Source organism: Cephus cinctus, unplaced genomic scaffold (assembly GCF_000341935.2).
Source record: "Cephus cinctus unplaced genomic scaffold, Ccin1 Ccin1_scaffold0702, whole genome shotgun sequence".
NCBI lineage: Eukaryota > Metazoa > Arthropoda > Insecta > Hymenoptera > Cephidae > Cephus > Cephus cinctus.
In genome coordinates, this window is record NW_014333322.1 from 135,011 (window position 1) to 151,800 (window position 16,790).

At 37.2% G+C, this 16,790-nt stretch overlaps 1 protein-coding gene and 1 long non-coding RNA gene across 6 annotated transcripts; one reads left to right on the forward strand and one right to left on the reverse strand.

The window, feature by feature from the left end:
- Positions 1-1,746: 1,746 nt before the first annotated feature.
- LOC112494697 lies at positions 1,747-5,513 on the forward strand. Of its 2 annotated transcripts, XR_003060419.1 has the most exons (4): positions 1,747-1,856; positions 3,548-3,716; positions 3,841-3,883; positions 4,316-5,513. It is a non-coding gene; the product is annotated as an uncharacterized LOC112494697 (long non-coding RNA). The 2 variants fall into 2 exon arrangements; XR_003060418.1 differs by having other exon boundaries at positions 3,841-5,513.
- Positions 5,514-10,205: 4,692 nt separating this feature from the next.
- Positions 10,206-16,192, reverse strand: LOC107270119 (cytochrome P450 9e2-like). 4 transcript variants are annotated; one of them, XR_003060420.1, is made up of 3 exons: positions 14,779-16,191; positions 11,422-11,788; positions 10,206-10,882 (listed from the first exon to the last, which is right to left on the reverse strand). XR_003060420.1 is itself a non-coding variant. In XM_025087545.1 (3 exons), the coding sequence occupies exons 1-2, from the start codon at positions 15,941-15,943 to the stop codon at positions 11,670-11,672; spliced, it is 1,284 nt and encodes a 427-aa protein (XP_024943313.1). In that variant the 5' UTR covers positions 15,944-16,192; the 3' UTR covers positions 11,076-11,111; positions 11,665-11,669. The 4 variants fall into 4 exon arrangements, 3 of the variants coding, with proteins under 3 accessions (XP_024943313.1, XP_024943314.1, XP_015600308.1); XM_025087545.1 differs by lacking the exon at positions 10,206-10,882 and adding an exon at positions 11,076-11,111 and having other exon boundaries at positions 11,665-11,788; positions 14,779-16,192; XM_025087546.1 differs by lacking the exon at positions 10,206-10,882 and having other exon boundaries at positions 11,345-11,785.
- Between the last annotated feature and the right edge of the window lie 598 nt (positions 16,193-16,790).

Here is a 16,790-nt window from a genome sequence, read left to right on the forward strand (position 1 = left end):
ATCAATAAATTAGGCCCACCCAAGAATGTAAAGTTAATTTATTGGTTACTATATTGCGTCATGTAATAACAGTCTATGAGGAAATTAAATAAACGGAAGCGGTACCGGTTTTCAAACGCTTATTAGTGTTTTACACGCTAATTAGTTCTGGTCCTTTGTAATGGAGTAGCAAACCAATTTATAATTGTTGTTACACGTGAACATAGCGTTGTGGTTATGCTATAAAACATGTATACTCGTACCTGCTCTATCCACTCTTGACAATAATACTGCTTCCTACATATGTTTTAACCCATACATTTTGATATGTGAAATCAACTAGCATCATTTTTCTTAACTTATTATCAGATTCGTGCTTTTCAATAAGTGAGTATATAAATATTTAGCCTGACATTTGATTGATCGATAACACGGTTTTTAAAATTGGAAAGCTAGGAAATTACATTCTTTTTTCATTTTGTAATGTGCTGTGCTACTTACTGAAGGAGGTTTTCCTGAGTAATCACAATTAGCCCTTCGATTTATAAGCTATACAGTCTCTTCATAAATTCTAGGAGAAGAAAACCTCTATCATTAACTATACAATCGAGCGACTTTTATGAATATACAGGGTGATGTCCTGAAGAGCTTCAGAGGAAAAGTGAGTTTAGATCACTAACGTATGGATTAAAATTCCCAGCAATAGTAATTAGGTGGTCACTGTATTCAGTTAATAACTTGTCGACTACTACCTCGAGCAACGCGAAGGTAGCAGCACGATTGATCAAATATAGATAAATTTTCTCAAAATGGTAAATTAGGATGAATATGATGGTCAACCCTTCCGATTATTAATCCAATCATCCTTATTATCAATTCATACCAGTACAATATAATCCACTATAACGAATGTAGAGCTACAAGCTCAACAATGAAATAGTCCTGTAAGAATGAGAATAGCTTTCATAATTTAATGCAGTGCTTGGGAAGCTTAGCTGCAAAGGTTTATGTACCCCGTATAAAAATATATTTTATGATGAATCTATTTGACTGACGTTATTTCTTTGAGGCGATAATCGTTTAGAACAGTTCCAAAGTCTGGATAAGTTCATGCGATGTTCATAATTTGAATTGGGTGAATGGTGAGCTAAAACGGCACAGGATCGGTCGACGCACATAGTATCGATGAATATCCCGTAATCATCTTTGCCCTGCAACTTCGAGAGGTAACAGTGTGTTGCGTGACCCCCTGAACTCCAAGCGTGGTACTCATGATCTACACAATTTGCTAAAGGGGGTAACGCGGGCCCCTAGGAGCTTTATGCCAACAGAAGAGCCCGTAAAATGGTTTTTCCTTTATAGATTTTCCAGCTCCTCTTTTTGAGTTCTCTAAAGGAAATCAAGTACCTTACCTCACAGTAATTCTCGTAAGCGATCATAGATACTTGCCCTCTGGTAGGCTTCGTCATTGATGTCAACTGCCGCTCTTTTACCTCTGCTAGTTCTACATCACTGATTGCAGCCGCTTTTCTACCCCCGAGTCTACAAGTGATAATCTAGTAGCTTTTATTACATTACCTTGTATTATTTTTTGTGTACATAGATGTAGTATTGGGAATGGGTCTTGAGATAATGGGTGTTAGGGGACACGTACGGGAAATGTCTTGTTTAAATCAATGTGTTTAGTTAAAGATAGAATTAAACGCAATGAAGATGACAGTGTATATACGATAGTCAGATTCAACGTGACATCAATTTCCAGATAGCCTTTGTGCCTTATGTTTAAAGTTTAGAGATAAGTATAATCGTCCTGGATGGGGAGAGTGAGGATAGTTCAGGATTGAATAGCGAAGGAGACAGACGTCTCGAGTACCCAGGTACGTAAAATTTAGCCGATAATAAATTCGTTTAATAGCTTCCATCCTACATCATTTCATAATTTACTGTTCCTGCTGTAATACGCACATAGATATTTGAATAAAATTCTGATCAAAGATCTTTGTGTACGTCAATGTCCAAACAGCAGCACGTACCAGGTCCGAAATTTCTCCTTCCTCGGGACCACCTTCTACGGGAGCTGCAGTACAGGGTGGCTGTACTATCCCTCCTCTTCGGGAACACGAAGCCAAGACCTCATCCGGTTCACGATCATCCGTCACCTTCACCTTCTCTCCAACTGTCTCGCAATTCCCAACTCGATGACCTCGCTGCACCGCCACATTGAGAAAAAGGGGGATCTGAGATGAACTCTCGGGCAGCTCGCTCAGAGATTTCCTGAACTGTTCCATTCCTTTTCTTCCGTTTTCCCATCTATTCTATCATAAGTTCTCCCGTTACGTTACCACAAGACTATCAGTCGCGTCTAATAAGACTGGCACTAGTTAATGTGATGTAATAATGTTTTTATATCCGTAAACCACGAAAGTCCATAGAAATTTATCACTGGCGAAGAAAATGAAGTAACGTTTTGTCCTGCTGTAACTAAACTCTAATCATTACTAACTAATGTAAAGAGGTCGTAAGTAGTCATTGAACGATCGTCAAACGTTGATTCCAGCCGAAAAGAAATGTCGGCCGTTATCGGATATTTGTGGACCAAAGAGAGTGCCGTATAAAATGACAATAAGGGAGTGCCATGCCACCGTATATACCGGGTGACATCAATAACATTCGTTACCCTAGCTACACTCTATAGGTATGCTAGATACGTTGGGTATATTCGCAATAGAGAATAGCGTTGCTGGCCTGTGGCCGGCACTGCTGTGCACAGCCCACTTTACGTAACTTATGTCGCCTTTGTTAGAGACGGCCCTGCCTTCCCACATCTATACATACTATATTTCATTCTCTACATGTATTTCTTTGTTCAACGAAACTACATACTCTTGTAGATTTTCACGATATAGTAATAATATAAAGATAGATAGTAGATTGTCCCGTCGCACGTAACAATTTCTGCCGGGCACTATTGGAAAATTACGCGCCTATAAAGTTACGTCTGCTACAGTCAGTATTGTTAATAATAATTGGCACAGTTTCGAATATATATTTCCACATGCACATGTTGTGATTATATACTATTATATGTTGTTAGAAAAAATGTGGATCCTCAAAATTCATCGTACTTCATTTATGATGAAATGTATAGTTACCCATTTTTTATTAAAACTAATAATTGGGACATCGTTATTTAACATTTATTAATTATGATTCTCAGTCTGTAATTATACGTAAAATTAACACATGGACTTTCTGACGTTCGTTTCAATATGAACTGTATTTTGCAAGATTTAAGGAGGTTCGTTGCACTCTCAGCGGAGGGAAGCTGGGGGAGGGTTTCAGCGGCGCACCAATCAGTGCCCCCACAAACCGCACTTTTTTTTCAACACCAATAAACTGCCGTTGTTGTCCGAATTTCTGATAACTATAGTTACTCGGCATAGACGTAATTCTTGATTTTTTACATTAGCCATCATGAATTTATAAAAAACAATCTGGATAGGTTTTTCGTGTAGGAACTATATTTGTAACTATTGACTTGCCTATGATATCAAAATCACTTTTCTAGCTGTTCTTGTCATGACTTGGGTGGGAACTGCCAGGACTGAATGATTGAAATAAGCTTGGTCCATCTTGGCCTGCAAAGCCTTGGTGCCTAAGCTTTCCTTCAAGTTTGGCCTTTAATGTAATGAGTCATTACATTATGGGAGGAGGCGCCTCATAGGAGTGATCGAAAGGTAAATCAATAGGGCATATTATTAGGAGGGACAGTGGGTTTCGTGACAAAGTCTTAACCACCCTGACTATGGCAATTCGTAGGTATCTGGTTCGTTTCTCGATCAAAATTTATAATTTTTCTAGAAATTCCTCGTCTTCCAGCGCTCCCTGACGGCTCAAATTATATGTAAGTTATAACATGAAGCTGCATGCAACTCTTCATTATTTAAATATTGATAATTATAATTCTTACTCGAGGTAAAATTTATGAATTGGACAGGCAGCTCAGTAGATAAAGTGTCACATTCTTCACTTCAAGCATCCCGGTTATCTTAGAGTCGACCCCACTCGCGGTAGTGCAGACAGATTATACCAACCATGACTACCCTATACACGTACCAAATTAAAAAAAAAAATTTAATATCACTATCGTCCACATAGTTTTTGGTAAAAATTAGTTCAAAAACTGAAATTACAATAATATTTACTAACACGTTTATTTCTGTAGTGATTTCGTTCTAAAGAGTATACTATAAAATATATTGAAATGTTCATTTACCCAAAACGCTAATGTTAATATTAAAAATTAAACAATTTACTAGAATAAGTTTCTCCGTAGCCCTGGCAGTTTGTTTGCCAAGGATTGAACCAAGTTCGCTCCGAGACTTGCTAGTTAAGCATGGGCCCCGGCCATTGTTCTGAGTTTAACGCAAGCTCGAATTCTAAGATTGGACCAAGCTCCGATACAAGTGGCATAAGCTTGGCTCAACCTTCAACCCACCCGCCCGCTTGTAAGATACCGAGGACAAGTCTAAAATATTTAAAAACACATATTACATCTCTTTCATTAGTGATCAATTTCCTCGATTATATGTAAAGTACCGAGGTAATTCGAAGCCAAGCCTCACATATTCTCATTAATTTTATCCATATATTTGAATACAATAAATAATAAAATTCAAACGATTCAAATCTCTATTGTGAACGAATTTTTTTGGGGGTTTTATACAACGTATAAGTTGCATTTATTAAAAAAAAAGTCATGTTATGTAATTTCTTACACACGTATCCGTCAACGTAAAATGTCTCTATGCGTTATCTCAACTGCAAAATAGAAAGAAAATGATACAAAAGAAAATTCTACCGCGTCTCAAGCGGGTCATCTGAGCCTTTTAAAACGGGAAAAAAATTCAAACCATTTCGTCGTGTCAATTCATACTCGATTTACGATTTCCTTTCTTTCCGTGGGCACGTGGAGACTGTTATTTTCCAATTCGAGAAGAGTTTAAAAATCGAACAGGTACCGGAGGGATTTTCTGCTATAAGAAGAAAGAAATAAGGGAAATGAACAATATACTATATGTATATACACTTATACATACAGATATATAACGTTGTTTTCCAAGGAATAGAATGTTCCCCGAGTCAGGAAAAGTGTGTCGTGAATTATAGGGTGGCTTCATGGAAAGGTTTATTCACCATTGCAGTTACTGTTACCTGTTATGTACAAATAGTCAGTCTACAAATAAGCTGTCTCTTACGGGACCATCTTTCTATAGCTTTTAATGTAAGAGAGTACCCTAGACCTTAAGATTTACTTTTAGATCGGCTCTTTTACCTTTCCGACCTTTTACGTTTTAGTTACCGTATATACCTCTTATCATAACCACCAGAATTACTTTACATATAGGTCGAAGAAAAGTCTTTCTTGTAATAGTTCACTTTTCTGTGCACAAATAGAATTGGGTGACCATAACTTCTGACGACTATATGATAGTTTACGATGAGAATCGGAAACCTTTGAAAGAATTATGTAATTACAGAATACGATGTTTGGAGAAGATCAGCTTAAATGACTTGGGAAAACACCCTTATTGTTTTATGTTCTCCCTTCGAAAGCATTTCAATTGTGTCTCGAACATTTTTCCGTATTTTCTCAACCAAGAAAGGACATTTGGGTTTGTCTTTTAATGCATATGAAAACTGAATCGAGTTAACTCGTTCTTCTAGTATAAATATATGTATACTAGCGTTGTTCGATAAAACTGACAATAGGCCATTAAAGGTACTGTAAAAAAAAAGAGTAGCAGTGGTGTAAGAAGAAGAATTAAAAGAAAAAGAGGGAAAGTCAATAATGTCAATAGAGAAGATGCGTCTAATACATAAGTGCATAAAGCAATCTCGTACCACTTATTAGGCATCGCGATCTCTTTTCAAAGCTGAATAGTCACCGGGGTTGCTGAGGTTGTGGGTAAGGTAGGGTAGCCCACTTCAGCGTTTTACATGACAATAGCTTTTATACTTTTTACCCGAGTCGACCCCACTTACTTTTATTCCCGGTTTAAGAATTAAATTAGCCGATACCCTCAGCGACTTGGTAGTAGCGATGGCGGTTGTGGTAGTGGTAGCAACCATAGTGACTATAAGATGAGTGAGACCAAGACTGGGGGCGAATACCTACGCGATCTCCCAATATCGCCGTAAGTCACGAACGAAAGACAAGCTTCTCAAGTGCCGAGAGAGGAGTAGCAAGCAGGATATTGAAATTTCCCTTGAAGGAAGTATTTTTCTTGTCCAATTTCTTATTTTCTATCTTTCTTCGTTCCGGCTAAAAATCTTAAAGGAACCGCCGACGCCGGTAATCCTGCTGAGTCTTTGTCAAAGACACTATCTCCCGGCTTCTTTGTTTCTTGTTAAAACTAAGATAGATGTCATTTTTTTTACGTATTTCTTAGTAGTGAAAAATACAATATTTATGGAATTTGTTATGTTTTCTAGATTGTAAATAGTCATTACTTGTCTGCGACTATCCATTCTATGTATTGAACACTTTGCTGTGAGACGGGATCGATCTAACGTGTGTAATAAATATATGATATGGCTCAAATATGGGCTATATCTATGATATATCAGAATCCACTTATTAAGTATCCCGTGTACAAATTTTTCGGGCAACGTCCAAAAAACCATATCGTGATTGCGGTGATTATGTAAAACTAATCCGGAGCTAATTAAGTCTTCACCAGGCTAAGAAAAATCATGGGTGTTTTTTAGGAATTTCGTATTAGTATTCAACTTGGTCCTAATAAGGAAAACCCCTAATCGGTAGTACTCAAAGATTCCCTAGTGTGGGCTAACCTTGTCAGGTCCTAAATAGACACAAGGCAGATCAGCTCAATTAGAGATTTTAGTTCAGCAACCACAGCCTTACATGCTTTAATCTTTTGTCTTTGATGGCTACATGTATTTTCTGCTATATAATAAGTATATTATTATAATAAATACGATCAATGCATGAAAAATTTTTTATATGATAACGTTACACGTTTAAATATGCTAATAGCGTAGCTATATTTCTTTCCCATATTCACTTTGTAATAGTAGTCGTACACTTGACATTCTTAAAGGAAATAAGTTTATTATAACAATATTTAGACATTTTATAAGCATTATACAATAATAATCTAACTTTAAAATGTTGTAATTCACATTTACGAAATTTTATAGGAGACGAAAAAAAACTTTATTTCCACAAATATTAATTGTTATAACTATTTTCATAAATTTCGAAACTGGTGGGCTGCTGGCTCAATCCCTAGAATCTCAAATTGCTCGTTCCGAGTATCCCGACAATTGCAAGTTCGAATCCTGGTTCCGGCAAGACAAATAGGTATATAAGTCCACGAAAGAGTGATACGTGTGCACATATGTATCCTTTTTTAAAGGGCCTTTACAAGTTTTTATTATATCTACAGTTTGCATTCAATTGAACAAAGATTTATTATTTCGGCTTATTTAAAATAGTAGAATTATTACATAAAAGAGGCTGACACTATAATCACTTGTCGCATTCAATAACTTTAAAACGTTATTGTATTACAGTTTTATGGCTATCCACGTTATTACTATTTAATATCACACATACTATACGAAGTTATTTGCAGGGATCAATGCAAAATTATTTGTAAATACCAATGCAAAACTGTCGAGAAAGGTTAGTGCTCTAAAGGGGCATTGCGAGACTTTTCGGAAAATGGCTGGAGGAAAAAAACGATTATTAGAAGGAATGTATCGCACTGAACGTTCGCCTCTCGGAAACGGAAACAGAAGGACATATATGGGTACGACGAGAGCGAGGAAGGAGTTGCTAAAGGTGGTAGAGAATGTTGACAATGGTGGGCTGAAGGGAGTGTTGTTTCTGTCTTGCAATAAGAGAAGAGGTCCCGGCCCCACAAATAGTCCAGAAAACTCTAATGAAGGCGTGCCAAGAGTTTATCTTAGGAGTTGGTCCTCGTCGTCGTCTTCCTGGTCCCCGGAGGGTGATGATTTCGAGCGGGCTGGATATCTCGTTGGCTCACGGCTGCTTTCTTCCAAATTGATTCGCTCGGATTTATCTACGTATTCTTCCCTTGGCAGCCATCGTGATGCTCATTTCTATCGTTATCCTAGCATTCGTTGTACAATCTTACTCTTGCTCCTTTCCACTTACATACTCAGCCTAATGTACTACTTAGTAATAACAGCGCATTTTAATTCACGCATCTCTAGCCTCTTGACGAATTATACGGATACACAGCTCAACAGTGGTATATTCCTATATCGCTGTAGGTTGAATTTGTCTTAGTTTAGACGATTTCAGGAAATTCCTGTATACAGGAATATCTATTATAGCAGATAATTTTTGAGAAAATTAGCACACATATAGAAGTATTGGGAATTATAGTAAAAGTATTCTAATTAATATTACTTATTCACTAGTAAGGTGACTGAGTATATTATGAAAATTGACACTGTAGAGTAGAATTATTTTGTTATAAATTCATATTTGCTCTAAATTCTACAAAGTATTTCGGAAAATAGGAAATCTGATTATTTAATAACGATTCCACTGTGATGGTACTTATAAACAATTGCTGTATATATATTTTTTTATTATAGTCCTGTTTCATGCCAAACCTAACAGACCAAGGGTTGATGATTTTTTACTTCGGCTTGATAATTTTTAGGTTTAAAAAGTAATTTGCCCTGTTACCTGAGCGACAAAAGTACCGTGCAGCGTTTAGAGGGGCTTGGATAGTTTGGAAGGATCGTCCATGGATACGGCCTTGGCAGTACCTTAGAGATTCTCTAGTATTCCAGATACAAGAGTTGTGTCGTTCTCCGGGGTAATTTGGGCACCGACAACTTCGACGTGCTCTACGAAATGCACTAGTGGGGAAATTTTTTTCATCAAAAAAAGGAATTTTGTCTATTGCGTTTTGGACGCACAGGTAGCTGGAAATATCATGAGTGATTGTAGTGCTTCCGGAGACGATGGCGGCCACTATGAGCCTTTTGTGCGGTTATTAGCTGGTGTAAGTGTGAAGGAAGATACTACGTGTAATGGCAGGTTAGTTGTAAGTAAGAAGTGTTGGATAGTGAAAGGAGCGGCGAGCGATATTTAGTAAGAATTTAGAGGTTGAATGTCTACAGTGGTAGAGATAGACAATCCCATCGCTGTCACAAATTGTTACGTGCCCAGCCTGAGAGGCAGTGCTTGGCAACTTTTGCTTGACACTTTGACCGGCAAAAATATCGTGCGGTGGTTCGATGATTTTTTCTTATCGTTCCTAAGATGCTAGAACTGAGGTTCTTGACCTATGAGAAGGTAAACAGCTGTTTGCTGTAGAGTCTAACATTCGCTAGATCGCGCGTGTCTGTTCTCCGGAGTCGCACGGCTTCTGCTTAATGGAAATGGGGCACATAAGGGTAATTATCATTACAGTCCATTTAACTCCTATCAGGAAGTAGGATCAAATAAATTAAGAAATTTTGACAAATCAACGCACGACTACCAGTTGTATGCGTAGATATCACAGCGAATGGGTCGACCTAATGCATATATCTTTGGCGAAGAGATGAAGTTCCGCGCTGCCTCCTAAGATACCTCGAGGGTCCACTGTCCCATTACTCTGTCTACTGATTCGTCCCAGAGGCTACTGTAAATGCGGTTTGATCTGTGGATTTGATGCGTTTCAGAGATGAAAGATAATTGTCAGTGGAGCAGGTCTCGCGATCTCAACCTAGAAACTTGGCTTCTTTTTATTGGTTGCTTATCCGTGTGACGAGATTCCAGTATTTCGGACGTTGCAGAATCTTAAGCCTTGGTAGTCACTGACAAGAACTACTGAGAAGTACTGAAAAAATCTACTAACAATTTTCAGTATTTAACTACTAGTAAACTATTTAATATTCATTGTTGCTAAACTGGCTTACTACTAGAAATTCTGAATAGTTAACTACTTGAGAGCTTCAGTAGATTTCAGTAGATCACTACTGACTAACAAAGATGGTTGTAAATATTGCATTAATATAAATGATTTGTGTGGTTTTTACCAGTAATTATATGTATAGATCAAATTTAAAATTTTTTCACACGTAATTCACACGTAAAATGTTTTCTGATATTATGACAGTTCATGTTTCATCTTCGCAGATATTTTAAAACTACACAAAATAAACAGTAACAGTTTTCTCTACCAACGAATCTTGGACGATCTTTATTTCAATTAATAGGAGTTAGCGTCAAGAATATATTTAAAATGTATTCAGCTTTATGCAGATGCACAAAAGTTTATATACACACGCGTTGGAGTACCAAGTATGATATCCTGAGGCTAAGTGGACACTTTGTTCATACCGTACTACGACCTGCAGTGGCACGCAGGGAGATTTAAATTTCTGCTAGTAACCAAGCGCGTTCTTGTGCTCGTTCTGAGGACTGAAAGTTAATATTTACAATTTCTTGTTTGTTGTTAATCAAACTTGGCTAGACTTACAATATTACACGATTTATTAATATGGCAGTGGTACTTATTCTTCTAGACGATACTCCGTTTAAAAATTTATTTTACTATAATGTTTTATTAATATTTCTTATATCTACATCACGAAAGCATATATAAAATAAGTTGATACAAGTATGAATATAGCCTATCTTACGATACAGTAACGAGCTACAAATATATTCGAATCAGGTGACTTACGAAAAAAATGGTTAATTCTGTATTGTTATTGAAAAATGGTACTGTTGGTCCAAAAATGCATCATAAAGTTGACCTTCCTCGTAATTTGGTCTTCCTCTGATTGCAATCGGCTGAGTCTACCCTTCGGACATCGAAATTCGCTGCGCGTCAGCGTCCTGGCACTGATACATGGTGTGTCCCAAAAGTAATGAGAATGGTTTAAAATCTCTCTTGTCATATCTCTTTGTCAAGAACTATTTAGACGATTATCACAAAATTTGCGATCGCTAGAGTGCGAACGTCCTTTTTTTTTGGAAAATTGAAAATGACAATTTTGAGCCACAGCTTGAGTCATGACGAAAATTATAGTCAATGAAGGGATTATACAGCTGCATATGCCTGCAAAATTGGGAGGCTGTAGCTAAAACCGTTCTCGAGTTATACACGTTTGAATTTTGGGAGGCCATTACACACATACACACACACACACACACACACACACACACACACACACACACACACACACACACACACACACACACACACACACACACACACATACATCCGGACATTTTCTCCAAACGTGGTTTCTCGACGTTTTGGCACATTCTGGACATGGTGACATGAAAATCTCAACAGGAAAATTTTTTACCGTCACATAGCTTCCTCTATGAGGAAGCAAAATAAAAATTTATTGAAGGTGCAAACAATTACAACTGACCTCCTTCAAAATAAGTTCCTTAAGACCGAATACAGCGATCCCAGCGTTGCTGCCACTCTTCATAGTAGTGGACGCAAGCTTCTCTCGGTATACCGTTTAAAGCCCTTGTTGCTGCTAAGTGGACGTTCTCAACTGTTCCAAAATGATGTCCTTTGAGATGGGTTTTGAGCTTGAAAAATAAGAAGAAGTAGGACGGAACCAAGTCAGGGCTGTACGGTGGGCAGGAAAGCGTAGGGATATTTTTTCCGTCAAAAATTCCCCTTTAGCCAATGATGTGAACTTGGCGCATTGTCGTAGTGAAGGATCCACGTGTTTGCAATTTCACGGCGGGCACGCATAACTCCTTTCGGCAAACGTCCTGGCCCTTCTTAGAGACGCGAAAAAATCATTCTCATTACTTTTGGGACGTACCACGTATGTTGGATGGCCTATGATGACTTTTAACACTAACCGTACCATCGATCGGTCATTTGACCGTTTTAGAGCCAAAAATACGTTTATAAAAAATTGCCGGTATGATTAGTGTTAAGGTGTGGAGAATTTTTGAAAGAGACATGTGACCATTAAATATCACTGTTGCAATATACAGTAACGTCCAATTGAAGTGCAACACTTGAATTTTTGTACATATCTGTGAAAGTATGACAGATTTCGAAAAACCAAAGACATATTTTTTAGGAAATTTTTTTCCTGTTCGAATGGTAAAGGTTTTATCCCGATCGGATACAGAATGGCCGAATGGCAGGGGTTGGAGTGAAAAAGTGCATTTTGGAACTTTTTGAAAAATTCGAGATCTAGTAGTTCCGGAAGGAAATTTATATTTCTGATCAGGGCACGAGAGAGAGCATCCTTCGGCATTAAAAAAACACCCCCATTGAACCTCTGTATGATCACTCTAGGAAGAGTTACACCCCCTTGAAGTGAAAACACTTAAATGGCCATAACTTCCGAACGCGCAGGCCAATCTGGTCCAGTTTCTGCATGATATCATCTTTAATGATACTGCAGATTCTCACAAAATTATTGTTCTCGGAGATGAACCCGTGACGGAGATCTCGAGATTTCGCAAGTGCACCCGAAGCTTCCCCGCCATTTTTCATGAGGAAAGCGATGAAATAGAAGTTTCATTTTTATCCACGTTGTAGCTGAGATTTCAACGATTAAAACGCGCTTTTAAACATCCAAATACGAGTACGCTAAGGGGTGTAATTATCCGTTTGAAAAAACGCCTAAATTTTGCGAGTTCCGCTCGAGGCGCTCGGGGGACTACTACCCTACCACGCGCGCCAAGCATCTATCCAAACATTGCTGTAAATCTGACCCGCGGAGCGGCACGACTCGTTTCGCTCAAAAGGTTGTAACTACCAGAATAATTCGAATTTTAACTTCAATCTGGGCTTAAAATATTTCTAAGATGCTTTTCAAAATATATGCAAATAATCCAATTTTTGAAACCGAAAATGCTATGTGACCCTTTAAGGATATTTATGACATAAAAATAATAATACAACACAGTGTACGGTAATATAGTTACACCTAACCCTCGATTTACGCTGTGGATTGGGTCCTTAAAAAGTTACAATGAAAAGTCTATTTCATATAGACATGTAATTCTATTTCCGATAAATCCTTATGAGTTTACACGTAAATACAATTTTGAAATAAAAATATAGGTGTCCAGTCTGAATTAAATTTATTAATCGTGAAACAAACATTCTTTCTCTCTTCTTCTGTCATTCTTCTCTCCTCTCTTTACCTCTGTTCATTATCGTCGCAGTTAAGTTTGGGTCAATTGTCAAGAGATGATGAAGATACAACTAGACGCGTTCTGTAAAGATACTTACCACGTAAAACGGACTAGCATAAGACGGATAAACCGGAAAAAAAGATCCCTCATTGGCCAAAACCGGGATAAGTTTTCCGTGATGCCCGAATTCTGATCAATCAGGGATCTGGTTTTCGAGTTATCCGTCTTATAAGAGTAGTCCATTTAAAGTGGGAAGGTACCTTAAAAACTCATTTGGACCGAAGACAGCGAGAAATGAGCACCGGACGATTGATTGCAAAAATATATTCTATACTGTTTTATACTAGGTTGTCATATTAAAGTTACAAGAGACAGGCTACACTACGTTTGTTATGCATTGGCCTGTATTCATAGTCGGTTCTTCGTCTTAAGCACACCTTACTATGTATTATGTACTATGTCTTTCTCTACTATGTATTAAGATAGAGTATCTACGGTCATACGACTGTGCTTCGTCTCAAGCACTAACTGTGAATACGAGCCATAGAGTAAGTATTACACTCGTAAAAATAGTAATATACAATTATTGTTAAGATATATAAATTTATGATGCAGCGGATTCCTATTTATGGTTAGAAAATTTGAAAAGTTCAACGACGTTCAAGTTTTAGCAGCAGTATTACATTGATGAAGAGTTGGTAACTCTACGTGTAGGATATACGTAGTTAGTGTTTAAAGTTACTCGTAACATTTGGAATGTGTTTCGAAATTCATTGCCAGTACTGCATATACATATAGATGTAATGATTTGCATAAAAAAAATTTGCCGATGGTTACAGAACTTACAGTGAATTTTAAAGCATTACCTTCGATATCAAGTGGTCTTTGAGAAATCGAATTTATATTCATATCAATTCATATCGCCAGGTTCTATTCACCTAGAGGACCTAGACGAACAAATTACGAAATTCACTTGCACGCACGTACTTTTTTTTCGATAGCGACTGCACAAGGCACTCTCACATATGATTATGCCTACAAATAATTACCATTACATTATATAATTAGATTACAAAATATTATAAAAATATGGTTTGTATCATGAATGTTTGCATTCAGCCAATATATTTTTCTCGTGCTTAATCATCAAATCGACGCTTATTATTCAATTAACAATAAACTTTTTTAGATTACTGGAATAATCCCAATATGAAACTAATATTAAAAACAGTCTACCAATCTAGTATTACTATTTGGGTACATTTATTTTTTCAGAACAATTTTTAACCAATGACCATTTATGGGAATCGGCACGAAATTTCCTGTGCGAAATTTCATAGGTATGGTTGTTTTTTCACATGGTTTGAAGCTACACTGTGCCAATAAATGAAACAGGACTAATTTTATCTCCATCAGAGCGAATCTGTTACCAATGCAAACTCTTGGTCCGAGGCCAAAAGATAAATGAGCTGTTTGTCCAATTTTATTTACGTTCAAAAATCTCTCGGGATCAAACTTATTTGGATTATCATAATATCTAGAGTCATAATGAATTCCGTTAATGGGGATCAATACAGTGGTACCAGGTTTAATAATAACGGATTTAGCACCTGCTTTAGCTAGAGGAAGCTCGAAAGCTTTCGTGCACATTCTGTCCAATTCTGACGTCGCTGGATACATTCTTAATGTTTCATTCAAAACTGCATCGAGATACTGCATCTCTTTAAGATAATCGTACGTCACTTTGCCGTCGCACTTTTGAAGAACTTTATCGATTTCTGCTTGAAGTTTTTCTTGAATTTCAGGATTAGTAGCAAGTGCATACGCAGCAAAGCTCAAAGCCCTAGACGTGGTATCAAAACCGGCAAAGAAAAATAAAAACGCCTGTGCTGTTATCTCCTCGACGGTCAAATTTTTTCCAGATTCGTTGGCCTGCATCATAAGCTGCAGCATATCGGGTCTGTGAATTCCTTGTGCTGTTCTCGTAGCAATAGTTGAGGAAATAATTTCCGTGAAGTAATTAGTGACACGCTGGTCAAGAAATCTTAATTTCAATATCCTCACTAATGTCGGGCACGTTTGAAAAAGAAATAGCTTAAATGATTGCATAAATCCAAAATGTGTTGCCTCTTTGCCCATTTTACAAAACTCATTTTCACGATCCTTCATGGAATTCACGGATATTCCAAAGGCAACACTAGCAATTACGTCATTCGTGTATCTTGTAAAAGCATCTTTTATGTCCAAGACGATTGGTTCTTGTTTCATAACAATATCTACGAAATCTGTAGCACAAGTCGATATCAAATCAAACATTACCTTCATCTTGCTCGATGTAAAAGCTGGACTAAGAAGAGCTCTCATTTCTCGCCATTTGTCACCGTTTAATGCGAAAAGATTTTTCGTAAAGAGTGGATCGAGTTCAGGGTCGCTGAAACGTTTGTGGTCCACGAAATGGTCAAAATGTTTAATACCGATGTCTCTAATGAGTTCGAGATCACGTATCATAATAGCTGGCGAAGTAAAGTCATATATCCCAAAGTACTTGACATCTGGTTTGGAACCATAAAGGGACTGAATATGTTCTGAATATGACATCTGCTTAAAAATCACTGGTCCACGATTACCCACTATAATGTGTGAATTGACATAAGGAATTCCCATTGTCTCAAAGTAATTCTGATGTCGTTTCACGTAGATGTATAACACGGTAATAAATCCGACTAAAATTCCAACGGTCGTAAAATTCAACCAATTCAGAAATAATGCAGCCATCCTTTATATAGATTTGTCTAAATCTATTCGAATTAAATAAATTTCACAAGTTACATTTTTCTATTCCTAAACGATTATTTTTAAGTTAATTTGCATTATTATACTTTCAAACGGTTTCCATACGTTAAGAACAAACTAAAAAGAAATTTATGTCTTCAAATACAAATCTTTAATCAATTTCAGTTGCTCATTGTGCGCGTGTTTTCAGCATCGCCATATGTTCTCAACTGGCGCAATAGAACAGATTACCGCATTTTATATACAGATGGGCGCACGTATTATATAATAACTAAGGCAATATGCGCGCTACCGCGCGCGGCTGAAGGTCTGTTTGCGCTGTAGCGCTCTGAAAAGAACTATACTATCGCACTGTACAATTGTACATAATTACGATCTGCTTGTTAAATCATGTATGGACCAACCAATACCCATCAATGTTTGTGTGATCCAACCAATCACAGCCAGTTTCCGCAGTAGCAATAGCTCAATTGGTGAATTCTGCTGAATCATCCGCTGTCATTGATTACAATATGTGCGTTAGCAAAACATCTTTGCACTGTCCAATTGTGTATTACAGAATTAAGTAACTATAATTTAATCATTCAAATCGTGTAACGATCAATTAATATGAAAACAGCATTGGAGTTCTAAGCTATCTTAACCTTACCTAGCTATTTAGCATTGCATACTATTGTGTCGATATTATCACGATTAATTTTATAATGAAATGACTATGAGCATTAGCAATAATACATATAATAATGAACGCGTTGATGCTGTACCATGATGATCATGTAGTCTAAAATGGAATTCACGCGGGAAGCTAATTATTTCAATTATAATTTAA